The sequence below is a fragment of the Hydra vulgaris genome, chromosome 02, assembly GCF_038396675.1.
Source record: "Hydra vulgaris chromosome 02, alternate assembly HydraT2T_AEP".
Lineage (NCBI taxonomy): Eukaryota > Metazoa > Cnidaria > Hydrozoa > Anthoathecata > Hydridae > Hydra > Hydra vulgaris.
Window position 1 is genome coordinate 42,390,549 of NC_088921.1, and position 20,194 is coordinate 42,410,742.

The 20,194-nt window shown below is 25.3% G+C and overlaps 1 protein-coding gene across 4 annotated transcripts in view; it reads right to left on the bottom strand.

Moving 5' to 3' along the window:
- The window catches only part of LOC100204204 (voltage-dependent N-type calcium channel subunit alpha-1B), a 93,314-nt gene that overhangs the window by 1,477 nt on the left and 71,643 nt on the right, over window positions 1-20,194 (bottom strand). For all 4 annotated transcript variants that reach the window (XM_065790982.1, XM_065790983.1, XM_065790981.1 and 1 more), the window contains 12 exons: window positions 20,000-20,107; window positions 19,475-19,555; window positions 19,257-19,382; window positions 18,843-18,908; window positions 18,144-18,250; window positions 16,837-16,993; window positions 16,273-16,400; window positions 15,897-15,993; window positions 15,676-15,781; window positions 11,091-11,195; window positions 7,686-7,780; window positions 7,363-7,434 (listed from right to left, as the gene is read on the bottom strand). In XM_065790982.1, coding sequence (XP_065647054.1) covers window positions 7,363-7,434; window positions 7,686-7,780; window positions 11,091-11,195; window positions 15,676-15,781; window positions 15,897-15,993; window positions 16,273-16,400; window positions 16,837-16,993; window positions 18,144-18,250; window positions 18,843-18,908; window positions 19,257-19,382; window positions 19,475-19,555; window positions 20,000-20,107 — 1,248 coding nt within the window. The remainder of the gene's footprint in view (window positions 1-7,362; window positions 7,435-7,685; window positions 7,781-11,090; window positions 11,196-15,675; window positions 15,782-15,896; window positions 15,994-16,272; window positions 16,401-16,836; window positions 16,994-18,143; window positions 18,251-18,842; window positions 18,909-19,256; window positions 19,383-19,474; window positions 19,556-19,999; window positions 20,108-20,194) is intronic.

Genomic DNA, 20,194 nt, shown 5'->3' on the forward strand with positions numbered 1-20,194 from the left:
GATTCATATTGTACAAGGATGATCCAACTTGAAGCTTATTCTAATCAAACCTGTTGATGTCCTCATGATAATTAATTACCTAAATGTTGATTGTTTTTATTTATTTATCTTTGTATTTTTTTATTATTATTTTTTTTATTTGTTCCCTTGTTTATCAAAAATTAAACTATTTGAAACCTAACAAATTTTTCAGAAATAATTAGTTCTCCATAACTAGCTTTATTTCACACATCCGTCACAAAAGAAGAAGCATTATTAAGAACATTCAATTATTGAAATCTTTATATAATCTGCATTTGCAAATAAGTTTTTTTGTTGGAAACTTTTGAGGACAAGATACAACAAAAAATTTGTTAGAATTAAACTTTAAAGACCTGGGTGATTTATAAACTGTATATTTGAGCACATTTTCAATGTTGGGGAGCTGGTTCGTGGGCAGCTGGTTATTAGGAACTTGAGAAAAAACAGTTGCTTTCTGTGTCTGTATCTTCCTCTTTTCTTCTTTATTTGTGTCTTTCTGGTGAGGCTACCCATAATAGTTAATACAAATAAATAAATGAACTATACAACATTAATTTATTTATTCATTAAATCATTCATTAAATATAATATTAAATCTTATTTTAACTTTTAACTATAAGTAAAACGCATGTTGCATGACAAAAAAATAATATATATATATATATATATATATATATATATATATATATATATATATATAAATATATATATATATATATATATATATATATATATATATATATATATATATATATAGTACATATCTTAAAAACATGTATTATCAAACGCCACATCATTAAACATACATTTTTATTTGACCACAGATTTTTTTTTTCAATTGACCAAAAACGATTGGCATGTTACATGATAATCTTTTTATAAGCATAAAGATTTTGTCAAAAAATATATGATAAGCACATTGTTCAGTTTTACTCTCAATAATGTTTTTGAGCACAAATCTATTAATACTTGAAGGGAAGGCATTTATTTAATGCATGAAAACTATTTAAATTAGGTATTTAACATGGCTTTCAAGAACGCACAAGTTTTTGTAGGTTTAAGCATTTTTTTAACCTCTTAAAATTTTTTGCATAAACATAGCCAAGTCTGATTCATAGATTTGATATGCGTTTTTTTTGTTTAGCCTCAAGGGACTTTAGAGAATGGGAAAAACTTGAGAGGATTCTTAAGAGAATGGGAACAACTTAAACAAACTTACAACTTAATGAACACAAATTAGTGGAAATTACATAAACTTTTATTGTTTAAATAATAATTAAAACAAAAAAATAGATACACCAACCAATAAATGGTTTTGCAACATTAAAATGTCTTATTATAATGTATATATTAGGGGTTATTGGGTACTGAGAAACTTCTATAAATTCTCTTTTTATCAGAAGTTTTACTCTTACTTAATGAAATCATATTTGTAATCTAATATTGTTTTATACATAAAAAATTTAATGTTGCTAGTTTGAAACAAAAACTTCAAACTTTTGACCTTTTGAAGAACTTTTATCAATTCTAGCATACTGTACAATAGTATTAACTCAATCTGATGAAAGCATAACAAATGACCTTCCAACCCCTGCCTTCCCTATAGAAGGCTTATTTCAACTTATTGTCGGTTGTTTAAGGAATACAGTCGACCAGTGTCTAATAAATCAGACTTCAAAGTCTGATTTATTACCATCACTATCTTTTATGATTCAAAGTGTTTACTTTCAGATGAGTTTAAAAGTGTAAACAACAAATCTCGGTCCTGTAGTCTTTAGCATTTAGAATAATTTATTTTTATTGATAATACCTTAACCAGATACGATTTTGTATGACACACTGTACATATTTTTTTCAGGTGTCTATTTTTTTATCATGCAAATTCTGTTACTTTCGTTAAAAAAATTGTAACAAAAACAGCAACATCTCCATTTAAAATGAAAAATAATCACATTGTTTTAAAATCTTTTTTTAAAATCTTTATTTAATAACATGGAGCCATTTTCAAAATCTCTGTTAAATTAACACAGTGTTGGAGGTAAAAAATTTAAAATTTAAGTGAACTTGTTATAAATGAAAAAAAGTTAAAAAAATTGGTTTAAAATATTGTACATTAATACAATTATCAATCAAATAAAAAATATTGTACATTAATACAATATTTTCAATATTTTTAAATATATGTTCTTTTACCAATATTTTACTTATTCATAAAAACATTAAAACTAAAAATATTGTTTAATGCAATTAGTAATAATAACTGAAATATTTTCAAATTTTTCTTTAAATGCATAATTTTTTTTTAATTTTCATAAAAATAGATAAAAAAGAACTAATGCAAAACGAAAATGATTAAAAAACTTTATTGATTAAAATTAATGAACCATTAACTCTTATTTAATAAACATCAAAATTTTTTTATGTAAAATATTGAAACAACACAAAGTAATAAAATTTACAGCAAACAGCATTAAAACATAACAACATTAAAACATAACAACATTAAAACATAACAACATTAAAACATAACAACATTAAAGCAAACAAAAATTATAACAAACAACATTATAGCCGTTGTTCTCTCTTTTATTATCTTGTTCTCTTTTATCACCTTGTTCTTTTTTATTACTTTGTTCTCTTTTATTACCTTGTTCTTTCTTTTATTACGTTGTTCTCTTTTATTACGTTGTTCTCTTTTTTTGCCTTTTTCTCTTTTGTTCTCTTTTACTACTTTGTTCTCTTTTATTAAATTGTTCACTTTTATTCTCTTTTATTACTACAGCTCTATAAGACTACAGCATTTGAGTTATTTTCCCAACAGCTGGAGTGCAACAGTAAAAATGATTTTAGCTTCTAGTAAACATTATCCAATAAACAATCATAGCAATTTATATTATAATTATCATAAATAGGCCAATAATATATCAGGAAACACTTATTAACTAATTTTAATTTTCTATTTGAGACATTTAAAAAATATTGTAACACTTTTTGCAACGTTCTTTTAGCCAGATCATGCAATACAAAGTTCAACTTACACTACATAACAAATTTTTTAAATTTAATCATCTGATTTCAAGTAAAAATTTAATCTTTTCTCAAACTGATATATTTCTGCCATTTTTAAAAATGTCTCTGTCCTACTTACAATAGAAGCTATCTACATTTACATATTTTGGGGTTAGAAATCCAAATAAAACAATTAAAGTATTTAAAAACAAATAAAACACTAAAGCATAGAATATGATAAAACATGTCAAATTACTTCAAACATGAATTTAGAAAAATTACAAGAAAAAAAGATGGTAACTTCTGGTTACAGGAACAGTTTTGGTCAATACAAGTTATTTCTTTAGTTGTTGTTGACTTAATGTTGTTGCTTTTTGGTAATTTTATAAAACTTGATTGTGTTTATATCGGCTATACAAAACTCAAACATAGCATCAACTGTCAATATTTGGATTCTAAACATTTTTCTTGCTGTTTAGACTCTCTAACTTTATCTTATGAGGTTACTTTGGCTGTTTAAGGTTTTAAATCATCCTAGTAAAATATATGTTTCAAGTTTATTATTGCCTTCATTAACTCAAAAAAGTAACAGCACATACTTTCAGCTTTCCATTGCAAGGGCCAAAATCATTAAAAAAAAAATCAATTCAAGACAAAGTTAAAATATTTTAACATTAGATGATAAAATTTGTGTTTATTAAAATCCTTAATGGTGTAAAAATAAAAAAATTTTAAGACTTAGATAAGGACGTTTTTTCTTTTAATTATTCATTTTATAAAAGAACTTGCTTGCTACTAATTGCTACTTCTTACTTGCTACTAATGGCTACTTCTTACTTGCTACTAATGGAGGAATGTGCATAAAACTTTTAACAAATTAAAAACATTTAAAAAAGTTTTTACTGAGTGAGACACTGCTCAAAAAAATTAAAAATTAATGCCAAAACTGATATTAGAAAAGAGATTATAGACAACCCACAAAACGTATCTTGAATTTTTCGTTGTTTTCACTTCATGTTATTATATATATAGTTAAAAAAGTTTTAGATAGACCTTTTAAAAATTCTTATAAAAATGAAAATCCAGGACTTTTAAAACCATCTTTCTTTTTTCAAGAGATTAAGCATTGGGCTTAGTCTTAACTTAAACAATATTTTATCTTTACTGCTGGCACCAAAGCGAAATTTGTGACCAACCATGAACTAATTTTGTTTACATCATAATACTGCAAAATTAAATAAATAAACAGACTAGAGTTGTCAAATAAACAAAATGAATTGTTTACTGTATATGTATATAAAAATTTTAAAACCTTTTCTGGTAAACTTTTATAAATTTAAGTTGCAGACAAAGAACTCAAGTATTATTAAGAACATAGATTGTGTGCTGTTATATTTTAAATCACTTTTTTACAATTTAGTCATAATTTTATACCTGAACCCAACATCAAAAAATATTTTTCTAAAATTATTATTCTTATTTTTCATCTTCTTTTGTAATAAAATGTCAAGCAAGAAATAAATAGTAATAAAATGTTAAGCAAGAAATAAGCTTCCAGTTCAAACATGTTCAAATTTGAGCGTTCTAACTTTTTCCATTTTTTAAGAGGTTCAAGTTCGAACTTTTTTCTCCAAAAGTTCGAACATGTATATATATGAAAATTATTTTATTTTCAATTTTATCAGTTAAACCAAAATCTTTTTTAAACTGTGACTTTTTTAGACAGTTTTCGTTACTCTTAATTTTTGTTGTACAATACATTTTTTTAAAAGTAACACTTTTAAAGTTTAAATCTCGAATAGAATATATAAACAAATGATTTAAAACATTACTTTTATGTTTTAAAATTAAAATAGTTATGTATGTGCATTACATATTTTTAATTGTTGAAGAAATACCATGGTGATACCCATGAAACAGATAATTAAAATTTCTAAGTTAAAAAAAAAAGACGAGTTAATATAGCTTTGACAAGCTAATAAAAGTTTTAGTTGTACAAAATAAATAATTTGGGTACGTAAAGCACAACTAGATCTAAGGCATGGGGTTATTTGGAATTTTCTGAAGAATTACAAATTGTAAAAGCTGTAAAATTTTTCTCAAAACGCCTGACTTAACAACAACAGCTATTACAAGGCATTTAAAAACAAAACACAAAATTGAAATTCTTAAATGCAATAACTTTGGGCCCAAGGCAGCAGCAAACATTCCTGCTGCCAAAATGCCGCAAATTGAAAGTTTTTTCAAGGTTGACTCTACCTGAAATTCAAAACTCTACCTGAAATTTTGAGTCGACTATGAGCTATTGATGGAATCAGCTTTGCCACCATTGCTAAAAGCGAAAGCAATCAGTGTGTCCAGGGATACCAAATCCCTCAAACCATTCACAATCTTGACATTAAATACTTCAGGTTAGTCAAGAAACAAGTTATAAGTTCTTTGAAAATGAAACTTGATAAATGTAAATTTAGTCTTACATTTGATAAATGTACTTCAGTAAAAAAAAGAAGATATATAAACTTAAATCTACATCATGATGAAGGATTTCCATTGCTTGAAATGTTAAGAACCCAAGGTACAATGCCAGCAACAAAAGCCAATATATTGATCAGTGATAAGCTTAATTCATTTGATTTGAATTTGGACAAAGACATTGTAGCTTCTGTTACTGATAGAGCTAGCTTAATGAAAAAAATTGGTTGTGACTCTTAACCTGAACATCATATGTGTTACAACCACGCTATTCATCTATATGTAATTGATGTGCTCTTTACAAAAAACAAAGTTAATGCACACGGTTCTGATAATAACCATGCAATAGATAGTGATATAGAAGCTGTAGATTTTGATCACGGTTACAGTGACGATGAAGATGGAACTGAAGTTGGTGATAATATTCAAACTGTTTATGCAGTTAGTAAAGATTCTATTCCATTATTAAAACTTGAATATTAAGAAACTGTTGCAAAAATAAGAAAATTGGTTGAAAAAAATATTGTAGATCACCGGTGAGCAATGATGATGAACTTCAACCAAATGTAATTGAAAAGTTTGGAAAAGAAAAACTTTGGCTTGTGATTCAAGGACAAGATGGAGCAGTAACATTAACATGCTTGAACAATTTTTAGAGATGCAAACAGAAGTAAAAATAGCTCTGATTGGTATGAATATTGGTATGAATATCGATTCCTCTAACTAAAAATGAGCTTGATGTCATAAATGAACTTTGTGCTGCTTTAAAACCACTAAAATTAGCCATTTACACTCTTTCAAAATGAGATGCTGATCTTTTTTATTCTAAAATTGTGATTGAGTTTGCAAAAATAAAACTTCATAAAACTAATACACCTATAAGTCAACTTGCTATACATATATTTGAATATAAAATAATTGAAAGAAGAAACGTTCATTTAATTCATATCATGAAGTACTTGCCAAATCAGAATGTTTTAAAAAAAGATGACTAATTTGGCAATAAGATTAAAAAAAAGACGGTTACTAATCTTGCTGCTAATCTCATTTAGCGATTATTTCAGCCATCTGATAGCTCTGATAATGACAAGGAAGTGTATATTGATAACGTAAAAGTAATAAAAAATAAATTGAATTTAGCTCAACAACTTAAACTTTTTATTGAACAATCAAACACTGAAATGAAACTTGACCACCAGGAAATTGGAACAAACTTTGTTCATAAGAAAATGGCTGTTTTTGAAGCTAGCAAAGCTAAGCCCAAGTATTTAACAACAATTCTTGCTACATCTGTAGAAGCTGAGAGAGCTTTTTCTAGTCTTGGACTTTTTTTACTAAAATAAAAAGTTCTTTAAATAACAAAACTTTAGATGCACTACCTTTTTTAAAGCAAACTATGAAGAGTACTCATTGATATTATTTACATTTGTCCTAATTAAGGATGATATACATACTTTGGATTTTTATGTGAATTAACATAACTAAAATAAAGTTCAAAATTTTAATAGTTTGAGCAAGTTCAAAATGGTTCCATAATAGTTTGAGCATGTTCAGGTTTGAACTTTTGAAGCAAGTATAACATCAGGAAGAATAAAATCTTGCTTAAAAAAGTTCAGGTTTGAACCTTTTTAAGCAAGAATAAAATAGCAATAAAATGTTAAGCAAGAAATGAATAAAATTACTATTCACTGTACAATTACTAGTATTATTTATGCAAAAACACAAAAATATGCAAGTTGAAATTATGGAGATTTCTACACATTTCTACAATGCCTATACTGACAAAGTAACTCAACAGTTTAACATAAAAAGTTAAAGATAGAAAAGTTTTTATATTAAATTCAAAAATAAAAGTTTTACATCATTTATTTGAAGAGATTTATCCATCTGAATATTTGATTCTTCAGTTAAATTATTTACAGCACATAAGTTCTAAAAAAACAATTAAATTTTTTTTTCAACTTTCAATTTTCAGATCTATTACTTTTATAAAAAATTAAAAACTCATAAAATTATAAATTTAATCATAAAAGTATTAATACACTCATACGTTTATTAATTTATGCATAAAATTATTCTTTTAGTCATAAAACTATTAATTCATGCATAAAATTATGAACTTACTTTTAAAATCTGGATATATCCATAGATAAGGCATATTTGTGAAAGCAAATACAACTTACGTTCTTGTTTTGTTTAGAAGATAGTCTCAAATGTTTGTAATTTTCATAGATAAGTTTAGCACAATAGATTTTACCCACAGTCATTTGACTGGCACCTGTAAAAAAATTAACAGTAAAACAAATGCAACAGTTTAACAACAAATAATATTTTTACTGAAGCTCATAGCACATATTTTCTATTTTTACAATTTATCACCATTCCACCACCGCTTATGACATACAACACATGTGCTCATTTTTACAACTATTGTGCGCTTAATTCTGTGCTCATTTACAATTCTTGAATTATCATCACAAATGATGTAGATAAGTTCAATAACTTATTATTAAATATTTATATTTAATTATACCATATACAGCTCTTGGAATTAGGGTCAGCATTGCAGACCTAGAAAAGTTTGAGATTGGCAAAAAATTGCCAATCTTGTTTCTATGTTTTATGGTAAAACCTTTGTATCAAATTTTTTTTGCCGACCTGATGCCAACCTTTAGCAGATTAAGTTTGACAAAATATTGCAGACTTCATTTTTCCTAATTCCGAGGGCTGTATATAATATAACGTATTATATATAATATTACATTTGTGTATAATACTAATATAATTTATGTAATATAGTTAAAATATTAACATATTACATAAATTATATTACACACAAATAACTTATATGCGGTAGTGGAGTAGTGGTAGAGTGCTCTCTTCATAAGCAAGATGTTCCGAGTTCCATTCCCACCATGTCCTTGGTAGTACCGCGCTCAACTTGTTTCTCTGCGCAGCAGCCTTGTTCGTCAAGGTTCGTGTTTTGGAGTTATAGAGTTGGGAGAGGGTTATAACCACAAGTAGCCTTCTTATCTGTAGTGGCTTTTTTGGCCTTGGGGAGGTGAATTACAAAAAAAAAAAAAAAAAAAGCTATAAAAAAACTAATTAGGTTATGCTTATGTCATCTTTAATCAATTGAATGTAATTGAGCAGATCATAACTTCTATTTACAACAAAAGACAACAGTTGCAACATTTCTGTACAAAAAAAAAGTATTTTTATGTAATTGCAACAATTTGCATTGCATGTGGAACCTGGAGGAAAACTATGGGAAGATTCAACCATATTCAGGTACTACCCCAAAGACTTCATACGATATACACTAAACACATTTTGAGTCTCTTTGTCAGTTACAACCTTTTTGTTCTGAGCCAAAAAATACTATGTTTATGTTTATAAATGCAAACAAAAATAAAGGTCCATATATTACACAAGAATGTAACCTAAACATAAAAAAATTAAGACCAGAAGGAAAATAAAAACTGTATTAAGAAAAGAGTTGGATTAATGCTGTGTCATTTTATAGGCATGTCATCAAATGGCAATTAGGTATGGAGTTTAATTTTAAACTCCATACCTAGTTTTAAAATATTTGCCACAACTGCCCTAAATGTGAGAGCAACTAGTTAATAATATATTTTGTGTACTATTCTTTAATAAATTTATATTTATCAGTAAATTTTAAATTTCATATTTATCAGTAAATATCTGACTCGTTTAACTACCGCCCGATTAGTCTTCTTTCTACAATAAGCAAGATTTTTGAGTCTTAATTTAACAAATACTTAATCTGGCATCTTGAATCTAATAATCTTATCAATATGGATTTTGATCTTCTTTTCCGCTGCTAATTTGTTAGCAGTAACAACTGATAGATTTTATTGTGCATTAGATATATGTGGAGAAGTTAAAACATTGCTCTTGAATTTTTTAAAGTCTTTGATAAAGTTTGGCATGCTGGTCTTCTCCATTAGCTCCCATCTTACTGTGTATCAGGTAAAATCTTTAAGATTATTGAATCTTTCTTTAACAATCATAATATAAAAGTTGTTCATATGGACAGCACTCTTCTTCATTTCTCGTAACTTCAGGGGTTCCTCAAGGTTCTATCCTTGGCCCTATACATTTTTTAATTGACATTAACAGAAAATTTCAAATCAGTATCATTAGTGAACAATGCCACATCACTGATGATACTACCATTTATTTTTGTCTTGATAAGAAGCCAACACTCTCTGATTGATTAGAGGGGGCATTTGACCTTGAAAAAGATCTCACTTCTGCTACAGCATGGAGCAGCAGTGGTTAGTGATCTTTAACTCAGATAAAACTCAATTTTTTCAACTAATTGTTATCACAACAATCTAGATCATCCTATATCTATGAACCATAGTGTACTCAATGAGTCATCTACCCTTCGTCTTCTAGGATTAACTCATACAATTCATATCCTTCATCTTCTAGGATTAACTCATCCAATCATTCTTGGAAACCATAAATCTAATCTAACTCAAAATTAGCATCTGCTAAGGTTGCATTTCTTTATTGTGTTTGCCACTTTCTTACTCCAAATTCTATTCTTTATCTCGATAATTCTCAAACCTGTCCTTGTATGGAGTACTGTTGCCATATCTGGAGTGGATCTTTGAATGATGCCCTTTCTCTTTTAGATAAGGTGTAAAAACACATTGTAAAAAACATAGTTGGACCTGCTCTTGTAGCCTTCAACAATTGTCACATCGTCATAATGTTGCTTCTCTTTTCTATAAATACTATAATGGGCACTGCTCTAAAGAGCTAGCGTCTCTTGTGTCATATACTAAAACTCATTCTTGCGTTATTTGTCATTCAATCAAATCTTATCTTCTTACTGTGACTGTTACTAAGTACTCAAAAAATTCTTATTTGTCTAGTTTTTTTTCTTGAACATCAGTTCTTTGATATTCACTCCCTTAATCTTATTTTCCTGATTCATATAAATTACAATCTTTAAGGTCGCCTGTTTAATGTTATCTTTTTTTATAAACTTCGTCTTTTCTCTTTCAGTAACTTCCAACTCTAATAGTGGTTGCTTGCAGCATTGTTAAAAGTTAAATATATAAATGATATATATATATATTCATTTGTATATGTTCAATGAACATAGTTCATTTGTATATATTAATTTATATATATATATATATATATATATATGTATATATATATATATATATATATGTGTATATATATATATATATATATACATATATATATATATATATATATATATATATATATATATATATATATATATATATATATATATATATATATATATATATATATATATTTATATATATTTATATATATAAATATATTTATATTTATTTATGAAGTCATCAGATATTAATTTAGTATTATATTTAATTTTCAATAGCGTAGTAACTTTTAAATAATTTTTTAGATAGAATTAAATGCTAAACTTAAAAAAAGTTAACCAGTTGTTTATGAAATAGCATACATTTTAATGACTGCTTTTCAAAGATTATTTGAAGTTGTTGTCAAAGAGTTAGATAAAATTAAATAAAAAATATGTTAATGAAAGCTACCTTGATTACGTTTTGGTATAACACGATCCAAGGTTTTTTTTGTAATATTTGGCCATACTCTTTTTAACATCAATCTCATCTCAATATTGTTGCTGTGTAAATTGTCTAAAAATTTATTTATATATATATATATATATATATATATATATATATATATATATTTATATATATATATAAATTCATACCCCTAATATATATGTATATATAATATTTATATATAATATATATATATATATATATATATATATATATATATATATATATATATATATATATATATATATATATATATATATATATATATATATATATGTATATATATATATATATATATATATATATATATATATATATATATATATATATATATAAATTCAAAACCCTAATGCACACATATATATACACACATGTATATATATTATATATATATATATATATATATATATATATATATATTAGGGTTATGAGTTTTTGACTTTTTAAAAAAAAAAATTCCTGTGTCATAAATAAATGAACTTTTGTTAGAAAACATTGAAAACATGTTCAATTTCTCTAGGTTGTAAAAAAGTCACCCCGCAATTAAAATTATGAATCGCCATTTATTTAATCTTGTTACTGATACTAATACGTGTGGCTTTGCTGAAAATCATTTAAAACTTGTATAGATTAGAAGTGTTAAGAACTTTAGAGCAGTTTGGAAAATTCCAGAATATTTTAGACAACTTTAGGACATTTTGGAACAATTTAGAATATTCTGGAACAATTGAGAATATTCTAAAACAATTGAGAATATTCTAGAACAATTTAGAACAATTTAGTACTTTGGAACAATTAAGAATATTCTACAACAATTTAAAATATTCTAGAACAATTTAGAACATTCTGGAACAATTAAGAATATTTTAGAACAATTTAGAATATTCTAGAACAATTTAGAACATTCTAGAACAATTTAGAATATTCTAGAACAATTTTGACTGTACGTTTTTAGCTGCTTATCTAATTTTATAGTCATTACAGAAACAACACATGGCGACATACAAGCCTAGCAATAGTATTATTCAGAAGAACAAGGATGTCTGGACCAACAATCTGGTAAAATTTGAAGACTCATAAAAGAATGGTCCCTTTGGAAGAATATTCACTGGAAGAAAAGTGCAGAATGCCTCTTCAAGAGCAAATTATTGGATGTTACCATTTCCTTGGACCAAAAATCAAAGGAAGAAAGGAGCAAATAGCAGAAATTTCTAAAGAAGTCACCAAATTGTGGAAAAATAAACTGACTTTTGCTCATGCATCTGATCAAGTTATACAAACAAAGCTTGATAAAATACTAAAATGTTATGATAAATGTGTCAAGCAGGGAAGCTATGAACCCCTTAATGAAATTTTTGATATTACCAAAGTGGATGCAACATGGTTATCTTCCGAGGACAAGCAATTGTACCATCTCCAAGTGGAAAACAAAGGAACAGTGGGATACTCTACAGGTCAAGCGGCCAGTAAAAAAAAGATTCATCTCTCTAAAAGACAAAAGTGTTCTAATAGGTCATCCAACTCATCATCTTACTATCCTGGTTTTAATGATTTTGACTATGAGGCTGACGATAGTGAATATGGGAACGTTGAAGAAGAAGATGAGACTACTCCTACACCAAGCAGAAAACATTATGAAAGCAAAATTGCAGTCAACATCCCAACTCCATGTCAATCAGCTATTTACAAGTCAACAATCAAAGAGGTGAAAAAAGAAATGATTGAAAAGTTGTATATAGAAAGTTGGTCCTTACACTTTGATGGCAAGCACATCAATGGAATAAATTATCAAGTGGTTGTCATTAAAAATGAAAGAAGAGAAATCAAATTAGATGTCCTGGGCTTGGCAGATGGCAGGGGAAAAACTATTGCTCAAGAGATTTCTAAAGTCCTTGATGAATTTCACCTATGGAATTCAATACAGATGATTGTTGCAGATACCACTAGCGCTAACACTAGAAAATGAAACAAAAAGAATGGTGTTGTTGTAATACTGCAACGAATGTTCGCAGAGAAATGCATCAACAAACCTCACTTTATCAGTTGTCAACACCATGTATTAGATAGAATTCTCCGTTTGGTGATGGATGAACTTGGAAGTAAAAAACAATCGCAGAACATCGAATATCCATTTTTATCTCAACTGTTGAAAGAGTTGAAACAAACAACTGAAAACACAGTTTTATAACGGAATAGAAGTAATGCTCTAAACATTCCAATTTTTTGATGAAAAGGGACATTTTCCATTAATCAAGTTTCAGAAACTACCCAACATCAGCAATGCGAGAAGGAATTCCAGAGCTATACGTATGGCTGGGCAGACTATTGGTTTACAGACCAACTGTACAATGAAAATGACTTTAATAACTTGATTGAAGTACTGAATCCATACAAAAAGGCTTTAAGCTCTTTGAAAAATCACTGGAAGCAAGAGCCATCTATACTACAGATCCCCAGAAGAAATCAATGCGCAGAGCCCGCAATCAAAGTAATGAAGGAAATGTATTCGTCATGCAAAAATAAAGACAAATTGCACCTTTTATTCCTTCTATGCAACAAGCAAGAGCAAGAGCAACAGTCTGAGTCATTGTTGGATTAAAAATTTATTGTATTACATGACTATGATATTCTAAATACATTTGAATCATAGTAGTACTTATGTCAAAATCAATTTTTCAATGGTGGGGTGAACTTTTTTCAAAAGATATGCAAATAATAGTTCATTTTGTACAAGAGTATGGGGTTGAAAAAAGGTCATAACCCTAATATATATAAATATATATATATATATATATATATATATATATATATATATATAAATACATATAGATATATGTATATATATATATTTATATATACAGACATACACAAATATATATATATATATATATATATATATATATATATATATATATATATAAATACATATAGATATATGTATATAGATATATGTATATATACATACATACACACATATATATATATATATATATATATATATATATATATATATATATATATATCTATATATATATATATACATTTACATAAATACATATATATATATATATATATACATATATATATATATATATATATATATATATATATATATATATATATATATATATATATATATATATATATATATATATATATATACTTATATAAATTAGGGTTATGACATTTACATATATATATATATATATATATATATATATATATATATATATATATATATATATATATATATATATATATATATATATATATATATATATATATATACATATACATATACATATACATATATATATATATATATATATATATATATATATATATATATATATATATATATATATATATATATATATATATATATACATATATATATATATATATATGTTGGGAGTACAGAAGGAAAAAAATGATTCTTATGCCAACAAATATGTCACTTTTAATTACTAAAGACTTTCGTCCTCCATTTGCATGTTGTCAGAAAGTTAAAACCATTAATTTAATTGCAAATTAATTGTTTTTTAAAAACCCACACACATACACATAAATATATATGAAAACCACACACACACACACATATATGAAGCTTTTATTTAGCATTAAATTTGTAAACATTCTAATAAAAAGGAAAACTTTTAAAAGTTTGTTGAAATAACTTATTATCTTTTGTAATTTTTAATACATGTTTTGACTATAATATAGTTGTTTAATACATATAGTTTTAACATATAGTTGTATAGTTGTTTTAAGGTTAAGATATAAATTTGATAAAAAAAAAGATTGAGACCACAAACACTGAGACAACAACAACTGAGAAAGAAAAAAACAACAACAAAATAATAATCAAACAAACACTGAGACAACAGCAACTGAGAAAGAAAAAAAAAACAACAAAATAATAATCAAACAAACACTGAGACAACAACAATTGAGAAAGAAAAAAAAAACAACAAAATAATAATCAAACAAACACTGAGACAACAACAACTGAGAAAGAAAAAAAAAAAACAAAATAATAATCAAACAAACACTGAGACAACAACAACTGAGAAAGAAAAGAAAAAATTAAAAAAAAAAAAAAAAGAGAAAACAAACAAACACTGAGACAACAACTAAAAAACAGAAACAAAAAAATCGTTCAGAAAATAATTATAACTGTTTTGAAAATCAATTTAAAAATCTTATTTTTTTCTTGTCAGCATATTCATAATATCTTATTCATAATATCTTCTATTCATAATATTTTTATGATATTTTATTTACTATTAAAAAAAATGAACTATTAAAGTAATAAAAAAGTTGATATCAGTGAAATGAGAAATATTTTAAATTAGCTATTACCATTAAACAAAACATTAAACAAAAACTAAACATATTGAATATAGGTCAATTTTACTTTATTATACTTCTATATTAAATATAGGTCAATTTTACTTTATTATTGAATATACATCTTCTATATTGAATATTGGTCAATTTTACTTTATTATACTTCAATATTAAAAACTTCTTAAAAAAATTAACCTACTTTTATCAGTCATAATATTAAGAGCTGTTCTGACCAAAGCAAATAATGTCGCAGTAAAATCTACTGTATTGTCAGGATGTAATGGCATATTCATTCGTATAAGACGCTGTGAACATAAAATAAAATTATTTATACAAAATTGAAAATGTTTATGTTATTTTAAAACATTATTAAACTTTATAAAATAAACTACAATTTAAAAGCAAAAAATAAATAATAACTTTGTATGCAACAACTTTTGGACATTTAGTGCCAAGTCCAATAGGTGGAGACATTTGCCGTAGTAATTGACAAACTTCAGTATGCTTAATGCGCCCACTAAGTTGATGGAAAATATATAAAAAATTAATTCTAAAAAAATTTATTTAAATTCATGAAATTCTTACTTTAAGATTTATCTTACAATTCAAAATGCATTCTTTCTATATAACCAAGTAGAAATAAATGTTTAAAGAATATGTTCAAAAATGTTCAAAACAAAACAAAAACAAACCTTCATAACTTTTATTTTAAAAAACATTTATGAATTTTAACTATTTAATTAAAAAAAAAAAGTAGAAAACTTAAAATGAAAATAATTTAGATAATCCTACTTACGTTGCTCTTGGATCAAATTCAGCCCAAACTCTAACAAACTCATCAAGATGATGAGGTCCTAAAATACTTTCATCTTGTGTTAAATATCCAAAGTTGTCCATAATTACTGCAACAAATAAGTTCAACATCTAGAACAAAACAGTTAAGATAAATTAATATATTCTAAATAATATATAATATTATTTATACTACAGTATAATCATATTGAATTACTTAATCACATAGTATTATTAGATATTAATTATTACATGATTAAGTAAAAAAACATCACTTTCTAATTAATAAAGTATCATACATAACACAAAAAGTATACCAATAAAATAAAAAAATTAGCAACACTGACAATTATTGTCAGTGTTGCTTTGTTACTAGGTCTAAAATAACTATTTTCTAAATCTATCAATGAACTAATAAAAAAAAATTATTTATATAAGAAATTATTTATACTAATTAGTTTATTATATAAAGTATATAAAGTAAATCTTTCAAATAAGCATTTTTATAATTTTTTATTGAAATATACAAAACAAAACAAAAGGTTTTTAAATTAATAAAATCACTTACCAAAAATGAACAAAAGAAGATAAATGATACAAAGTACATGTATGCAAATTCACTACCACAAAATTCTTGACCTTTTGCTGCAGCTAATTTTTGGTCACATTTAGCTTTTGAAGTACAAGCTAACATAATATTGTGCCAGTTTTCTCCAGTAGCAGCTCTGCAAACAAAGTTTTTTTAAAAAGTTTTATCTTATAATTCATTTTCATTTGTTTTAATTATATAAACAAAATAATATTAAATATAATAATGCCTCTGCATATCAGTAACGATGTTAGTAGTCTAACATGCTGGTTGTAAAATAGGGTAAATTTAAGAAAAGGTTATCTTAACACAGGCTTAAAAAGCCTTTTGAGAGCAAAGCAAAAAAAAGAAAATTTAAACTTTAAAAAACACATGTAATAACTACAAAATATTAAAAATTATGCATAAAATAAAAAAGAAAAATTTAGTATTTATATGTATTCTTTTTTTGTTGACATAATTCACCTACCCAAGGCCAAGGTAGCCACATTAGAAGAGGGTTTTTTTATTAAATTATTCTTGTTGTCTTATGAAGTCAGTGTGTAGAAATACAAGTTGAGCATATTTCTACAAGGAGTGTGGTAGGCTAAACCCAAGTTCAACTTGGGTTCAACCTGCACCACATTCCTGATAGTAACATGCTCATTTTGTGTATTATGATTGCAACTTCTTCTTGCTTACAAAGCAAGCGCTTTACCACTAGACTAGACTAAAACCGCAAAAATGCAAATTTAATTGACTAGAATGTTTTTAAAACATTCCGAATGTTTTTAATAATATAAACAATGTTTTTACTTTTATTTTTTTTAATAAAATGTTTATTTTTTATTTTTTTTAATAAAATGTTTTTATTTTTATTTTTTTTACTGTAAATCATACACGAAGTGTTGCTACATCAACTATCTTATAGCCTGACTCGCAACAAAGTGCTGTTACATCGACTGACAAATAGCCTGACTTGCAACGGAGTGCTGTTACATCTATTGGTTGGGACAGGCAGTCTATCAAGTAATAAAAAAAAAAATTCCGGTCTTGCATTTTAATTTTTACTTTTTGTCAACAAAATACGGAAAAACTTTCTGACAACTGGTAGGAGTTATATATATATATATATATATATATATATATATATATATATATATATATATATATATATATATATATATATATATATATATATATTATATATATATATATATATATATATATATATATATATATATATATGTGTATATATATATATACATATATATATTACCAATCATTAAAAGGCATAGTCTTTTTACCTAAATAATACTTGCATTGCAGGAAAAAAGGCACGAAAATGATTGTATTGATTTATTTCAGACCAAGGTGCCTCATCTCCATTATCCAACGATATTAATGCAAACATCTATAGAAAAAAATAAATTAAAAAAACAACTTAATATAATACTTAATGTATTATAAAATTAAATATATTATTAGTTGGGCTGAGTACAAAATCCCTTATTGATTGTTTTGTCAGTATTTACCCCAGCATTTTAGACCGCTATATTAAACAGCATATTAAACATGCTGACATGTATTAGCTATAAATAAAGTTACCCTAAGAGCAACAAATAATTTTATATCAATTACTAAATCTTAAAGGGGAAGTTTGATCAAAAATTTACATTTTAAAAAACCAAACTTTATTTTATAAAACTTTAAAAAATTAAAAAAAAAAAAGTTTAAAACATCACAAGTTAAATGCTGCATTTTTTTCTTTTTCCAATAAATAATCTATGGTCATCAATACAAAGCACGTTAAACATGTACTTAAAACCTTGGCTATCTACAGCCAAAAATGTGAAACTAGAAAAATAGCTTTGAATATAACACTTTAGTATTTGGGAAATAAGATATAATCGATATTCATGAAATTTAACAAAACAAGATTTTTATGAATAGCTCCACAAAAAAATATGCATAAAAAAAAAAGATAACTAAAATTAATTAAATACCTGCATTCCAATAATAGCATAAATAAAAAATAACAGAAAAATTAGCATAGCAACATAAGGTAAAGCCTAAAATAAAATTAAAAAAATATATATTATATATATGTCAGCAAAAATTATTTAAGTATCATATGATTAAGTTAATGAGAATATCACATATTTAAAGTCATAAAAAATTGATAATATTACGGGTTTAAAGTCATAAAAATTGAGAGTGTTATGTGTTTAAAGTCATTGAAAATTGTAAATATTATGATTGTATTATCTGTTTCATATTTTAGTAAAACTAACATAACTTAATCAGAAATATCCTAAAAATTATACATGTGACACTTGGTTATAACTATAGCTATAACTATACTTACAAAATTTTGGTTTTGAATTTTTTTTTAAATGTAAAAAATTAGTTAAAAGTACTTTAAAAGATTGCAAAAATGTCCATAGTAAAATACGAATGGTGTATCCTCTCCGTAATAACTTTATGAGTCGAGCAGCACGAAATAATCTGAATAAACTTGGATCAAATGGTATGTCAGGACCACTCTAAAAAATTTGCAAAACTATCATTAATTATCAAACGTTTGTTTAATGATAATTTTATAAAAAATTGTATAAAAAGGTTTTCATTAGCATACCAATTTTAAAAAAAGAAAATCTAAAACGCTTCCTAAAACAATGATAAAATCAAAAACATTCCATCCATCTCGAAAGTAATTCTAAAAAAAAAAAATTTTCACTTATTAAAAAAATGGTTAATCTTTAATCCATAATAACCCTCTTATCTTTTGTTTCTTTTTTAACTTTACTCTTTTATTTTTTAATGATTTTAAATAATCTTTTAATTAACCTAAACCTCACATACTCTTTTAATTTAAAATACATAATTTACACGTGAAGCAAAATTTGCACGTGAAGCAAAATTTTGTTTATAAGTAGTTTAACTTTAATTATTTTTACAAACTTCATACTTTAAAACTGGCTTCATCATTTTTATTAAGAAATAGACTTTCAAATTTAGCTACCTAATACACACAAGTCATTCTTTAGAACTTTACCTTAGTTAACCAAATCCTTTAAAAAACTGAATTAATTAATTTTAAGATCATTGTTACTCATTCATAATTATTTTTTTTATATATAATGATACTATAAAAACTTACTTGTCTGAGTGCAAATATTTTGAGAAAGAACTCAGCAGTAAACAAAAATGTGAAAACAATATTAACCACTTCTAAAAAAGCACTATACGATTTTGGTTGTTCGTGAAACTAAAATAAAAAAAATTTACTAAATGTTATAAAAAAAGAGAAATTCACAAATCACCGCAAAGAAGAGCATTTAGTTAGAAAGCTTTC